The sequence below is a fragment of the Scomber japonicus genome, chromosome 17, assembly GCF_027409825.1.
Source record: "Scomber japonicus isolate fScoJap1 chromosome 17, fScoJap1.pri, whole genome shotgun sequence".
Taxonomy (NCBI): Eukaryota; Metazoa; Chordata; class Actinopteri; order Scombriformes; family Scombridae; genus Scomber; species Scomber japonicus.
Window position 1 is genome coordinate 18,650,740 of NC_070594.1, and position 12,807 is coordinate 18,663,546.

At 41.2% G+C, this 12,807-nt stretch overlaps 1 protein-coding gene across 2 annotated transcripts in view; it reads right to left on the minus strand.

The window, feature by feature from the left end:
• Nucleotides 1-12,807, minus strand: part of utrn (utrophin) — a 178,977-nt gene that overhangs the window by 131,940 nt on the left and 34,230 nt on the right. For both annotated transcript variants that reach the window (XM_053337172.1, XM_053337171.1), the window contains exons 16-34: nucleotides 12,486-12,665; nucleotides 11,513-11,676; nucleotides 11,281-11,404; nucleotides 11,090-11,177; nucleotides 10,139-10,383; nucleotides 8,922-9,090; nucleotides 7,482-7,609; nucleotides 5,908-6,045; nucleotides 5,698-5,811; nucleotides 5,371-5,526; nucleotides 4,881-5,051; nucleotides 4,563-4,754; nucleotides 3,637-3,771; nucleotides 2,622-2,771; nucleotides 1,976-2,137; nucleotides 1,098-1,229; nucleotides 635-808; nucleotides 288-443; nucleotides 4-174 (exon numbers count right to left, since the gene is read on the minus strand). In XM_053337172.1, the coding sequence (XP_053193147.1) occupies nucleotides 4-174; nucleotides 288-443; nucleotides 635-808; nucleotides 1,098-1,229; nucleotides 1,976-2,137; nucleotides 2,622-2,771; nucleotides 3,637-3,771; nucleotides 4,563-4,754; nucleotides 4,881-5,051; nucleotides 5,371-5,526; nucleotides 5,698-5,811; nucleotides 5,908-6,045; nucleotides 7,482-7,609; nucleotides 8,922-9,090; nucleotides 10,139-10,383; nucleotides 11,090-11,177; nucleotides 11,281-11,404; nucleotides 11,513-11,676; nucleotides 12,486-12,665 (2,949 nt within the window). The remainder of the gene's footprint in view (nucleotides 1-3; nucleotides 175-287; nucleotides 444-634; nucleotides 809-1,097; nucleotides 1,230-1,975; nucleotides 2,138-2,621; nucleotides 2,772-3,636; nucleotides 3,772-4,562; nucleotides 4,755-4,880; nucleotides 5,052-5,370; nucleotides 5,527-5,697; nucleotides 5,812-5,907; nucleotides 6,046-7,481; nucleotides 7,610-8,921; nucleotides 9,091-10,138; nucleotides 10,384-11,089; nucleotides 11,178-11,280; nucleotides 11,405-11,512; nucleotides 11,677-12,485; nucleotides 12,666-12,807) is intronic.

Below are 12,807 nucleotides of genomic sequence, written 5' to 3' on the forward strand. Positions count from 1 at the left end.
CACATTTGCCCATGCAATCTCAGCATCAATGTCAGCTGGCATGTCTCCACAGCTGTTCTTCTGCTGGAGCTGAGCCTCACTGTTGGTCAGCCACTCGTGTAGGGTGGCGCTCTCCGTCTGGAACTTTTGAGACAGAGACAAAGCTTTCTCCAAATCCTGCTTGCCCTCTGTTACCTGTGAAGAGAGGGAACAAAGCTGTCGTAAAATGCTTTAAGAGATGCTGAGTGTTACTATAAATCCAGTTTGTGCTGCAGTTTGTAGAACATTGAAAGTAAATTTGAAGTTACCTGTGCCCCCAGGTCATTGTATAGCAGTTTCAGAGCAGTGAGCTGTTCGTCCATGGCCTTGGGGTTCTCCGTCTGCTGTTTCTGCACAATCTGTCGACCTGTTTTTATCACCGTCTCCACCTCAAGCTTCACCTCACTCAGCAACTTGTAGAGTTTCTATACAGGGAAAAAAGGGGAAGTGTGGGTGAAGCAGAGTCTGTGTGTCTGTGCCTGCAAAGATACGCTTTGTCTATGTCTCCTTCTTTATTTTAAACCTTGCTAAACATTTGTAATTTGTACAAACTACATTGCAATCATGTACTGATAAATCATTTTAACTTGAAGTTGTGGAAAAACAGTGTTCTCACCATGCAGCCGCTGAGGTGTGATTGGATCTTTTCCGGCTCCACGTCCTTGACATCCAGAATGTGCAGCTCAGCCTTGGCACCATCCAGGACCCTCTTACAATCCAACATGCGCTGCTCAAAGTTAGCAGGTTTCTGGAATAGCTGGTATTTTGTGGAGATCTCCCTCAGTTTCCTCTGCAATGACAGAAGGGAGGGGTTGACAAACTTGGAAAACAATGTCACAATGCGGATTATACAGGGCTGCACCACTACTTTTACAATGATGCCATAAACTAGTATTTGTCTTGCATCTAAAAAAAAAAAAATTTGGTTTAGATTTTTTATTTCTGCTCCGCATGACAGATTATAGGGAGTTTTGCTTCATTTATGTCATATGATTATGTTGTGGTGACAGCAAGAGGAGAAAATAGTCTGACATCAAATCCTGCAGTTCCTCATGTTCGCCAGAGGGAGTCAGTGTTACCTGTAGATGGTCCAGCATGGTTCCACTTCTAGCAGCTTTGCCATCAGTGGTGGGAGGAGGCAAGTTGGCCACGTTCCTCCTCCTCATCTCTTCCACGGTCACTTCGTGGGCTGCTATCTCTGCCCCGATGGTCTGAAGGAAAAGTGGGAATGAGTACAGATCCTATGTCTTGTGTATCTATGCATTCATTGTGTTTTTATTATGTTTTTCATACATGTAACTCTGTAGTACATATATAGTGCAGTGGTTTAGATTTCAGAAGAATAACTAAATTATGAAAAAATGTCATCATGTAACAGTATATTTACAGTCGCTGGCCACTTCATTAGGTACACCTGTGCAATATAATTCAATCCAGTAAAACAGCTCTTCTATGAATTCTACTTTTTCAAGTTTATACATTTTCAGTTTTTGTTAACATTGTGGTGTACAGGGGTGCATTATATTGAATGGTGTTCCTTATATTTGTACCCCCTCATGTATGTTAATGGAATGGACAAAATATTAGGAACCACATTCAATGTAATGCACCCTAATACACCACTATCACCCACTAAGACCTCAATAATAAACATAAAGCAGAATATCACCTTCTTGACAATATCAACAAAAACTGAAAATGTATAAACTTCATAAACGTAGAATCTATATAGCAGAGCTGTTGTATTGGATTGCATATGTGTACTTGATAAAGAGGAAAGTGAGTGTATGTTACAATTGTTCCATGAGACCCTGACTGGAGAAGGTCCTTCAGACATATGAGAAAAAAGTGACATAACATATGAATTAAAATCCATCAAGCATCTGTGCTATCCCCAAGTGACACCTCTTGTCTGGTGTCTGGATGTGAGTGTGTATGTTATGCTTGTATAGTCTACCTGTGCCTCCTGTGGAAGCTGAAAAGCGTCGATTCGGTCAGTAAGGTAAGAGGTAAGTGTGTGGTCCAGCTGGCTCAGAGACTCCTGCAGTGTTTGGAGCGCCTGTTCGTTCTCCTTCAGTGTCTGCAGCTGCTGCTCAAGGCTAATCTGCCTGTTCACTGCCTGGAGGCAGGAGACACAGACGGCGAGTCTCAGATTTAAATCTTCTACAGTTTTCGTTTATTCGTGATTTTATATCCACATAATAACTATTATGATATTCCACATTCAAGCTAAGATACGTTAATGTCCTGATTGCTAAAGATACATTGATGTCTTGATAGCTGGAAAAGACTAAATATGGAACATACCTATAAATATATCAAGGGTAGCATGTACATAATCATGAAATAAACTCTATATGGCATTATTGTGATATAGTAGCGATTTACCCAAAATATACAGATATTATGTAACTATATTTATCTATTCACAGCCTCTGCGTGGTTTAGGAAGGATACATCCAAATACAAATTTAATCAGTGAAAAGAAAAATCATAGATCTAAATAATAACAATAAATCCAAAAATTACTTGAAAAGAATACACTTTCTCTACACGCACACTGCTCAACATCATTTGCTGACACATAAAGACAAGGTCCTGACCTGGTGGTTGAGTTGCTCGTAGTGGGAATTGAAGGCCTCTAGTTTTTCACTAATGAGTTCATCCAGTATGCCCCCGTCTATCAGTGTCTGACCCAGCTCTCTGATTTGTGTCCGGTTGTCCCCAGGGTGGCGAAGCACGCTCTCCAGAGACTGATGGTGAGCGGAGAACCAGAGAGAGAGGACAAGGGTAAACGTATGAGCAAAGAATCATGAAAAATCTAGCAAAAAAATGGGAAAAAGGAAGGGTGTTTGAGGAAGTGAAATTCCAAAAGAAAAGTAAAACAATCCTTTGATGAGGACGGAGAAAATTAAACTGTATCACAGTTCCAAGACATAATCCAGTAAATATGTGAGAAAGAATCAAAAAGCTGAAAAAGCTGAGCAAACAGATGGAATCCAGATGCAGAAATTGCTTCGCTGGGTGTGTCAGACAGAGGGAAGCTGAAAAAAAGATGATAACTGAACAAGAAAGCGGAGACAAGTGAGAGCGAATCTTGTCTAGTGACGCTGCTTGTTTCGATCTAACAGTCAGTGTATATGTAGGGTCATTAAATGTGGTTTTCTTTCCCGGAGGTAATGGACAGAGAGAGAGTGTCAGCTGATTAGGACAGGGATGAATATGACTTTCAAAGGAATGGAGTGGGAGAAGGAAAACAAGAGAGAAAGGGGGAGAGTGTGAGACACAGGAGTTAAAAAAACTGCCAAAAACACATAAGGACAAAGAAGAGAGGGGGAAAAATTGTATTCAAGTGTCTTCAATTTCCTGCATCACTATGCAGTGTTACAGAAGCAGTGCTGTCTGTGATTAAAGTGACTTTGACAGTTGTGCTTCAGGCAGTCTACAGATATAGCAACAAGACAAAGCAGAAGAAATTTGGAAGACAGAGTGAAAGACTTAGAATATAAAATGGGTTATTTGGTTTGAGGAGTTTGAAATTTCCGTACTTGTCCAGATTAACCCTAACCCTGTTTATCCTTCTCCATGCAGTCTGAATTCATAGTAAGCTTAATGTACCTCCAGAGCTTCATTGACAGCCTCAGTGCTCTCAGGTAAGTTGTCAGTAGATTGAACCTTTTCCTCCAGGGTGTTGAGCCAACTCTGCTCTATGTCCAAGTATTGAAGCAGCTCCATCCAACAAGACCAAACCTCCTACACACGCACACACGCACACACACACACACACACACAAACACACACACACACACACACACACACACACACACACACACACACACAAACAGGAAAAAACATTTAAATACAGTTGAACACAACCATAAATTATGAAACATAACAAACAACATTATGTTACTATAAAGTGACTATGAAATATGTATTTGTTTACCATCTTAAAAGGATAATATGAGAATATGCTTCACAGTGACCCATTGAAAAAATACTTTATACTCTAATTAAACAACAAAACTTAAAGGCCAAAGAGGGCATGGTGACTAAAGGACTTCAGGCAAAGAGTAAACATCAGCATTAGTACAACTCAGTGACGTGTATGAACTTTACCCTGCAGAGGGGGGGGATGATAATCCAAAACAGTGCCTGCAAACTACGACTTTACACTCTCAGATTAGCACTCAAAACTAGAATCACAAGTATTCCCTTCCAGCTTGTTGTGTTCTTCCCACAGAAAATAATAACCGGGAGTCTAGGAAATGACAAGTTGCGTAATCAGACATTTCACTCTTATACTAAATCATGACAGTTGCAAGTTGGTGAACAAAATGAACCAATGATGCATAATATTAAGAATTGTTTTTATGTAAGTATTTTTGACAGCAGCATTTAATATCAGAGATGAACTTTAACTAAAACTCAACTTAAACGTATTATGACACATGCTTGTGTATTTTCAAGCACATAAAAAACACAGGTGGCCATCATTTTTAACAGCATTTCAAAGCCAATACATCAACACACACACACACTACCTCCAGGGTGTGGCACTTGCTCTTGAAGCGGTCACAGAGCTTGTGATAGTTGGCGAGTACTCCCTCTAGCTCTGAGGTCAGCTCCTGTGCACTGCCGCCACCAGGGGGCAATGTTCTGGACACCAGCAAGTTAATACTGTCTTTCAGGATCTTCACCTTCACCTCCTTCTGTAGCACATCCTCTTTAGCCCTCTGTGAGAGATGAGGAGAGGTAAGAGGACGATGAAGACAGCAACAAAGAAAGAGAGTGAGACCCCGAATCAACAGTTTAAAAATCCCTTTGTTGTAAATGCCCCAACTGGACTACATCATCCTCACCTTCATTTCCTCCAGTGATGCCTCCAGCTCCTCGGGACTCTTGTATTCAAAGTCCCTCATCAAAAATTCCTCATCGACCTGGGTCATCCACTCCTGCATCTCAGCCAAGTCCTTCCTCAGATTCACCTGCTTCTCCTGACTTTCTGCCACACGATCCTGATGGCCCACCAGCTGCAGAGAAAGAGATGCCTTCAAATAAACTGCAGAATGATCTGAGTAAGACTTCAGCATATTAGCTTAGACTTAGAGCTGGCACTACGTGTTTCCTGGTAAACATAGCAGAAAACCAAACTGTTAATCTAAAGACACAATGAAAATGTGTTAATGAACCAAGATTGGTTTTGGACTACAGATTCTTTTGCCTGTTTGAGATTAATGAATAATGTTTATACACATGAAATAAGCATTGATATTATCAAACATATTTTAGCAGAGAAACACCCGATTCAAACTGAATACAAACAGAAGCACATAAAAAGTTTTCCTTCACCTGTTTGCTGAGCGCATCCCATCTGCTCCGGCACCCGTCCAATTTATCCTGCCCCCACTTGGCGAGCCCTGGGACTGCAGCCGCCTGCACAGAGCTGACATTCTCTCCAATCTGCTTCAATGAACCTTCCACTGACTCCATCTCATTCACATGCTCCTTGACAACAGAAGAACAAAAAAAGAATAAAAACTTTAGGAGTCACTCGTTGCAGATAGTAAAACCCAGTTTGCTGATAAATTCAGGTGAAGTCAAAATTGCAATATTAACAATCTCTTTCTATTGTTAAATAATTACGGTGGTAACAAATCTTATGCATCATCTTCTCACCTTGCACTGGTTAAGTTCTTCCTGTAGACCCTCTGTGTCACCCACCCCTGTGGAATCCCGAGACAACAGCTCCTGAACTGCATCCAACCAACGTTCCACTTCCACCAAACGCACCTAACAAAAACATCCAACCATTCATATTTTCAACAATACTGCAAGACAAAAACCTGCTTCAGCTCTTTCTAATTTTACCAATGACAGCTCCTCTACCTGATTGTCCTTCATGCTACCCAGGATGCACTGCAGTGTGCCCAGCTCCTCGCGGGCCCTTGAGGACAATTGACTCCATCTTTGTAATTCTGCAGGATCGGAGGCTTGCTGTGTTCTTTCAATCTCTAGACACAAACTCTGGGGTGAAAAAAAGTTCAGGGTTAAAAATAACCTGTCTAGGGTTTGTGCAGAAGTAATAAACAAGCCTGGAAACTCTTACTGCAACAAAAGTTTGTGGCCTATGTGGTCCCTGATCTTTTTGAGTGACTGGGGCTTCACTGTTTAAGAAAAATTCTGTAAACATTTGCAGTTGCGGTACCAATTTTTACAATTTTGCCAGAATTTTTCAAATTGTTTTATCATATTTTAATATTGGCTTATATGTGTCATCAAATATCTATCAGTGAAACTACAAGAAGAATGTGTCATCCACCTTCATGGGGACTCCTCAATGGCTCCAGAGCACTACTAGTGGTCAAAATCTCTGCAGGATACCTTTCATTATGTAATGATTACATCCTGTGCAAAATTTGCAGAGGTGTGCGAACAATGTGAGTACAAACTATTAAAAAAAAGTGTTTTTACACAGACAATACTGTTTTATTAAAACCTTACAATTACATGAACTTCCTTTCCCACAGGTTAGTACACACGAGTGATTAAATTGATGCCACATTTTGCTAAATGAGGAAAAACTACATGCAACACTATCAAATTAATTTCATAAATTATTCAGTGAAATATGAGTGCATTTAAATATGAATAAACCACACAGAGTCAAGCAGATAGCTATCATCCTCTATCATTAGGCTAATTGCTGATGAGGCTCAGAGAGGAGGTCATAGGATTGTATGTTGCAGTGATCAGGCTAACTGACTGGCTGAGCGGCTCCACACTGAGCTCCGTACTGCATGCATGGGCACGCTGCCCAGAATGTGCCATGACCCCACCCCCCCTCCGGCACCATGCCCTATCTGCCACGATAACAAGAGCCTGGACTGAGCCACATTCCACCAAAGGATGGAGGAGGAGGAGGAGACAAACACACTAAACACATTGACACACATATCTCAAAACTACACACAAAAACACAGAGACATGCCACACACCCTTTTCCTCCTACACAGTGGCCTGAAGCAGTGCAGAGGGAAGTGAATGACTGATAAAGGGGCCTATTGTTTTCTGATGGAGGACTCAGATTTACATTCACACTGATAAACTGTACAAGCACAAAGACACACACAGAGTGACTGTAAAAACATATTCAATAAGACAATGCAGTTTTGTAAATTTCTGTTTCAAGAGTGTTTTGAAAATGTTGAAGGCTAATGAAAAGCTGGCAAAATATAATGGAAGTAGCACATAACATGTAGGTGCAAGGCTACCGTAAATCAGTATTTTTTTTAAAAAGCTTTTGGAAGGTTATGTTTTGGCGCTTTTGGTCTCTATATCTCCAAGTTATCAGGACACTTAATAGCAACTTTGTTATCATAGCTTAAGTTTGGTGGAATGCTGGTGCCTTTCACTCATGTTTTTAACCATGAATTCATTCATCAAGATGATGCACTACTCACTTGTGCCCGCTCCACTGCCCCCTCAGTAGTAGGGACATCAACCACTCCTTCCCTCAGAGTAGCGAGCCTGGCCTCCAGACCCTCCACCGGGCTCGGGATCATCTGACTGGCCTCGAGACTGGCCAAGGCTGGAAAAAGACAAGCAGGAGAATGAGAGAGGGAAAAGACAATCTGTTTAGTTAAGGTATCGATTACCTCCGCATCTGGTCTTATGCATCTGGTTTTCCACCACAAGGGGTCAGTGAACTGGTTTGAGATTTCCTTATATGTGTATGCGAGTGCATGTCTTGGTTTCCATGCTTTTAAGAGGTTCCCAGATGTTTGACAGCATGTTTCTCAAAGTAAGTTAAATTGTACTCTCTGAACCAGTTCATATGTGTCAATCATGCCAGAAATTTCCTTTAATACACAATAAAGCTAAAGTTAAGCTGTCATCAACCCTTAATGCAAATAACAAAAGTTACTATGTCCCCATTTGTGGCTTCTCCACCCATATTCGGTTCATTTCAAGGTTGCATTTCTTTCCTTCCATTCTCCTGTTCCTCTTCACGACTTTCCTTCCTCCTCTTCCCTGCTTCTGTCACTGTTTTAATTACCAGATGATTTAATGCTTACATAATCGGGCTATGTTTATATTCACATAGAGCAGAGATGGAGTGTAACTGGGAGAAGTGTGTGTGTGGTGGGGGGGGCGGAGGGGGAGGGTAGAGAGAGGCCCCAGCGAGAGGTAAACTGCCCTCAAGCAGAAACAAAATGGTTTTCCTTGGCTTTCATCCAAATCCTTGCAGTCATAAAAGCCCAAGAGGCACAGAAAGACAGACACACACAAACACACACACACACACACACACACACACACACACACACACACACACACACACCTACAGTGGGGTCAGGAGCAGAGAGCATTCAAGTCTCCCTTTACAGACTCATTTTTGGAGAGCAGCGCACATAAATTCCAACGCTAAAACAGTGACTGATTTTCAGGGCTGTTCCAAGTCCAAGTCACGTCGTCAGGTAAAGATGGAGCTGGCACAGGTGTGATCCTGCATTCAATCGCTCACATATACACTTACGCATTTGTGAGCCTTTGAAGGCCATATAAGAGCATCATCCATTACTTGTGGCTGGCCAAGGATTCATATAAAAGCCAAAGTTAAATTTACACAACCCGGTGAGACTGGACTGTACTGATCTTAGCTATCACTCTTTCAGTCTCCCTATAAACCTGAAAGCTTTGAGCCAAGATCGAGGAGAAATAAATAGGTTTCTGTTTTAGGGAAGGCTTAAATCTACAGAAATGCAGCTATCTGTAGTAAGAGGATGCCCCAAGGGTTTCAATATGGATAGCACAAGGTGACGTTAATGCTGTGGAATCTGCTCAGTATTTTTGGAGCAGCTTTTTAAATTATTTTGATATTTGATATTAAACAGAAGTACCTTCGTTGACCTCTTGCTGTTTGTTCTGTAGCCGCTGCAGTGTAGATGCGTGATGTTCTGATACTACCACCATGTTGTCTTTCAAAGAAGGCATGGCTCCCAGTGACCCCGCCTCTGAAGAGAGCTGCTCCAGTCGCGGGTTCAGAGCAGTGACCTGGCCCACTCGAGACTGAGGAGCACAAGAAAGAAAGAAAATAGGACGTTTATTCATTTCATCACTCCTCAAAGCAGAGAGCTGATGTTACATTTAGACAGATTTGGCTCAAGATGGGGTTATTCCCATGACCAAACACCAAGCCAGATTTGATTAATAATCAGACACAACAGAAACGAAGCTGGGAATACAGTTAGAGCCTATATGATTAAACATTAAACATTTTATGGACTTCTGTTTTTTTAATGATGCAATGGAAAACATAGGTTTCACTAATTCTTATGCTTGTGTTGTATTTATGTTGTGGTATGTGGTATGATGTGAACCCCTTTTTCTCTCTTTCCTTTTTCCTCTTCCCTTTTTTCCATTCTCTTGGAATTGATATTTTCATTCTTCATTGTTGTGGGAGATGGGACTTTTTACAGACATTGATAAATTAAGAGCTGAATGTGATCAGGCGTCGATTGTTGCCGGAAATTGTGCTTGTGATGACGTCAACATGATGAGCCTAATTTATACATGTCTTGCCCTTTGTCCTGATGGCCATTTGCCTGATGAGGATCCAGTGAGGTTGAAATGTTGCCTTTTTTAGTCAAAGACTTTGGGAGCTACAATCAAGTGTGTGGACAGTTTGCTTTTTTCCCTTGTATTTATATTGTGCCAAGAAGCACAGTCAGTGTCACCTTAAAGGACTCAAATTCCTAATAAACTTTGTGTGTATAAAAGTGAGGAAAACCACACACACTGCTCCAGTGAGTCTGTTGAATGGTCTGGGAGTTACTGGATGGAGTCTTGCTTTACAGTGACAGGCTTTCCCTCCCTGCTGAAAGTCAATTACTCTTAAATGGAAACTCCAGACTTCAGGACCTGAAAGGTTAGATCCATCTTGTTCTGTACACTTTACAATGAATCGATTTATTTACGGTCCTTTAATGTTTGATTTTCATGACTGCTGTCACACTTAAACACTGAAACAATTGCAACTGAATGAGCTACATGAATGGGTTAAAGGTCAAAGTGACAGACTGGAGATTACAGTGATTGACAGGACACTGACTATTACCTGACATTCTCCACCAAGGCTTCTGAGGTCGGCCATGTCACATTTTTCCACTGCTGATATTGAATCCAGCCACCGATCGTGTTCCTCCAAAGATCGGTCCAGATCTGCCAGCTCTGCAGACAATGCTGTGAACCGGCTCTGGGTGCGAACCCGCTCGCAGGCCGCCTGCAGTTCCCTCGCACACACGTCCCACTCAGTTTGGATGAGATCTACGTCTGCCCTCACTGAGTCCACACACACTCCCTCTGCAGAGACACACATCAAAATGCATGTTAACAAATACTTACGCAGACTTTAAGTATCATTTTGTTTCAATGTGTCACAGCGTGTGTTGCGAGTTTTTTTTGGCTGGAGAAAGAGAATCCAGCTAGGCTAGACACTAACAACACAGAAAACAGACGACAACAAATAAAAGAGCAACAGATACGTGAGAATAAAACAAGTTAAGTTTAATGGAAAGTTGGGTGTTAAACAAATCTACCCCAACTTAGCAGTGCTGCTCCACTACCCCTCACTGCTTCCAGAACAGTGTGAACAAATAAAAGTCCTGAGTGCCTCTTCATTTCAGTGAGCAGTTATATGAAGTCAGCAACCCTGCAGGCTGATGGATTTTTACTATTCCATACACAAACACACAAACACACACACACACATTCGGATAACAGGCATCTAAAACTAAATAACAATAAAAAATGTAGGCTTGTAAATACCAAGAAAATACCAAGCAGCTGTGGAAAAGCAGTAAAACATAAAACAGGACAAACACAATTTAACAAGGAAATGGAAGATTTCTGTTAGAGCCAGTAGTCATGAGCTGCTGCTGTGAGACGATAAGTATCTTAGCCTACTATAGGAGGGTAATTCTTTGGTTTTACTGCGATGTTCAAGCTAGCACATGGTTATACAATTTCTGTGACAATGAGCAAGGTTAATTCTCTCTTTGCCTCATACCTCTCTCCAGCTGGTCCAACAAGCCCCGTCCCTCCTGGACCACTTGACTAACTGTGGCTTCCTTTGCTGTGAGTTCAGACTCCAAACCCTTAAAGAGATCAACGCATATTGAAGGTTGTGGTTTTCAAAACAAATGCTATAACTTTAAACTGATTCATTTCATTTTTAAGATGTATAATCGGAAGGTTTACCTTTAGCTTGTCTTGTAGATCTGGGGTCTCAGGTGAAGTCTCAGGATGTGTGGAGGCCAGCACCTGAGCTGAGGTCTTCCATGTTTTAATCCAGCTCAGTAGATCAGCAAGCTTATGTTCAAATCTGCAGAAGACAGAAAGTGGATTTGTGTGTGTTTATATGTTTTAATGCTTTTTCTGGCAAGGGATGCAGAATCTGTCTCTTTGTGTGATTTTGTTTCTCAGTTCTTACACTCGTCTGACTTCTGCATCTGTCTCCACCAATCGTTTCTTAGGAGGGGCAGGTGGGGCCAACTCCTGGTCAGCAAACGAAGCAGCTGCAGCCACAGCAACTGTATCCACGACAACCTGTTCTTCCACCTGAGTCATCCCAGCGTCAGTCACAGCTTCCATCACCTTAGCAGTGCATTAGAACGTCAGTGAAGAAAAATGACTAAAAAGCCTAACCAATCATTTTTACTTAAAGGTTAACTAAATTTCTATTACTACTTGTTTTTTTCATTTTTTCTTTTCTAGTCTTGTAGCAAAAAAATATCATGTTAGTACTGAAGATTTAAATAAAATTATTCCTCAGTTGTCAAACTAAAATCAAACTAGGAATGATGGTTTTGAATTGACTATAAACTATTTGTGGGATAACAGAACAGTGGAGGGATTTTAATGTTTCTCTTTATTACTTTTCCCACTTCTTCTATTTTTAAAATCAAATCTTTATTGCTCACCTACGCCTACATGTGCAGTGAAATTCTACTGATGCTGATCAATAGGAAAATATTTATAAAATGTAACAAAATTAACCTCCTTGCCTTACTTCCACTATTTGTCTTACACCCTGACGTCTGCAAAGGCCAAAAAAAAAAGAACAAGAGCCATTTTTACCTTTCCAGCCATGTACTGATAAGAACTACAGTTTTTCAAAAGGAGCTTTCATTATTCTTCCACAGTGATCTCAGTGGGAGTTTCTAAAGGTTCCTGACATTTACCACTGAGAGTTAAATTAAGCTACAGTACATTCTGATGTCAATTGTAGCAACTGCTGGATTTGACAGCGTCAGCATTCATGTGCTTTCTTAACCACAGCTGGTATCCATGTATTTCTATCAGCTGCTCACTCTGACATTTTCAAGCACAGTCACAGCAAGTAGACAAAACCGCTTCAGGTAAAGTTATACCTTGCCTGGGGGGAAAAAAAACACAACACACACCTGGAAGGAGTAGTCCTCCAGCTTTTGAACCAGGCCGTCCCATCTATGGGCCAGTTCCTCTGTGTCTGCCTCAATCTTAGCTGCAGCTTCAGGACTCTGTAGTAACGATATCACATCCTGTCCTGCATCAGACAGCTGGTCTAGAGTTCTCCTCTTCTTTTCCATGTCTTCCTTTAGAGTCTACAGGATTTAATGACAAAACAATCACACAAGGCTACACCTAACATGGAAACCTTGTTTTGAAGTTCACAAATTAAAAAAGGTAGTTCATTTTAAAATGTCTGCTGCAGTTATTACTGAATTAAGGGTGCGACTTCTTTTG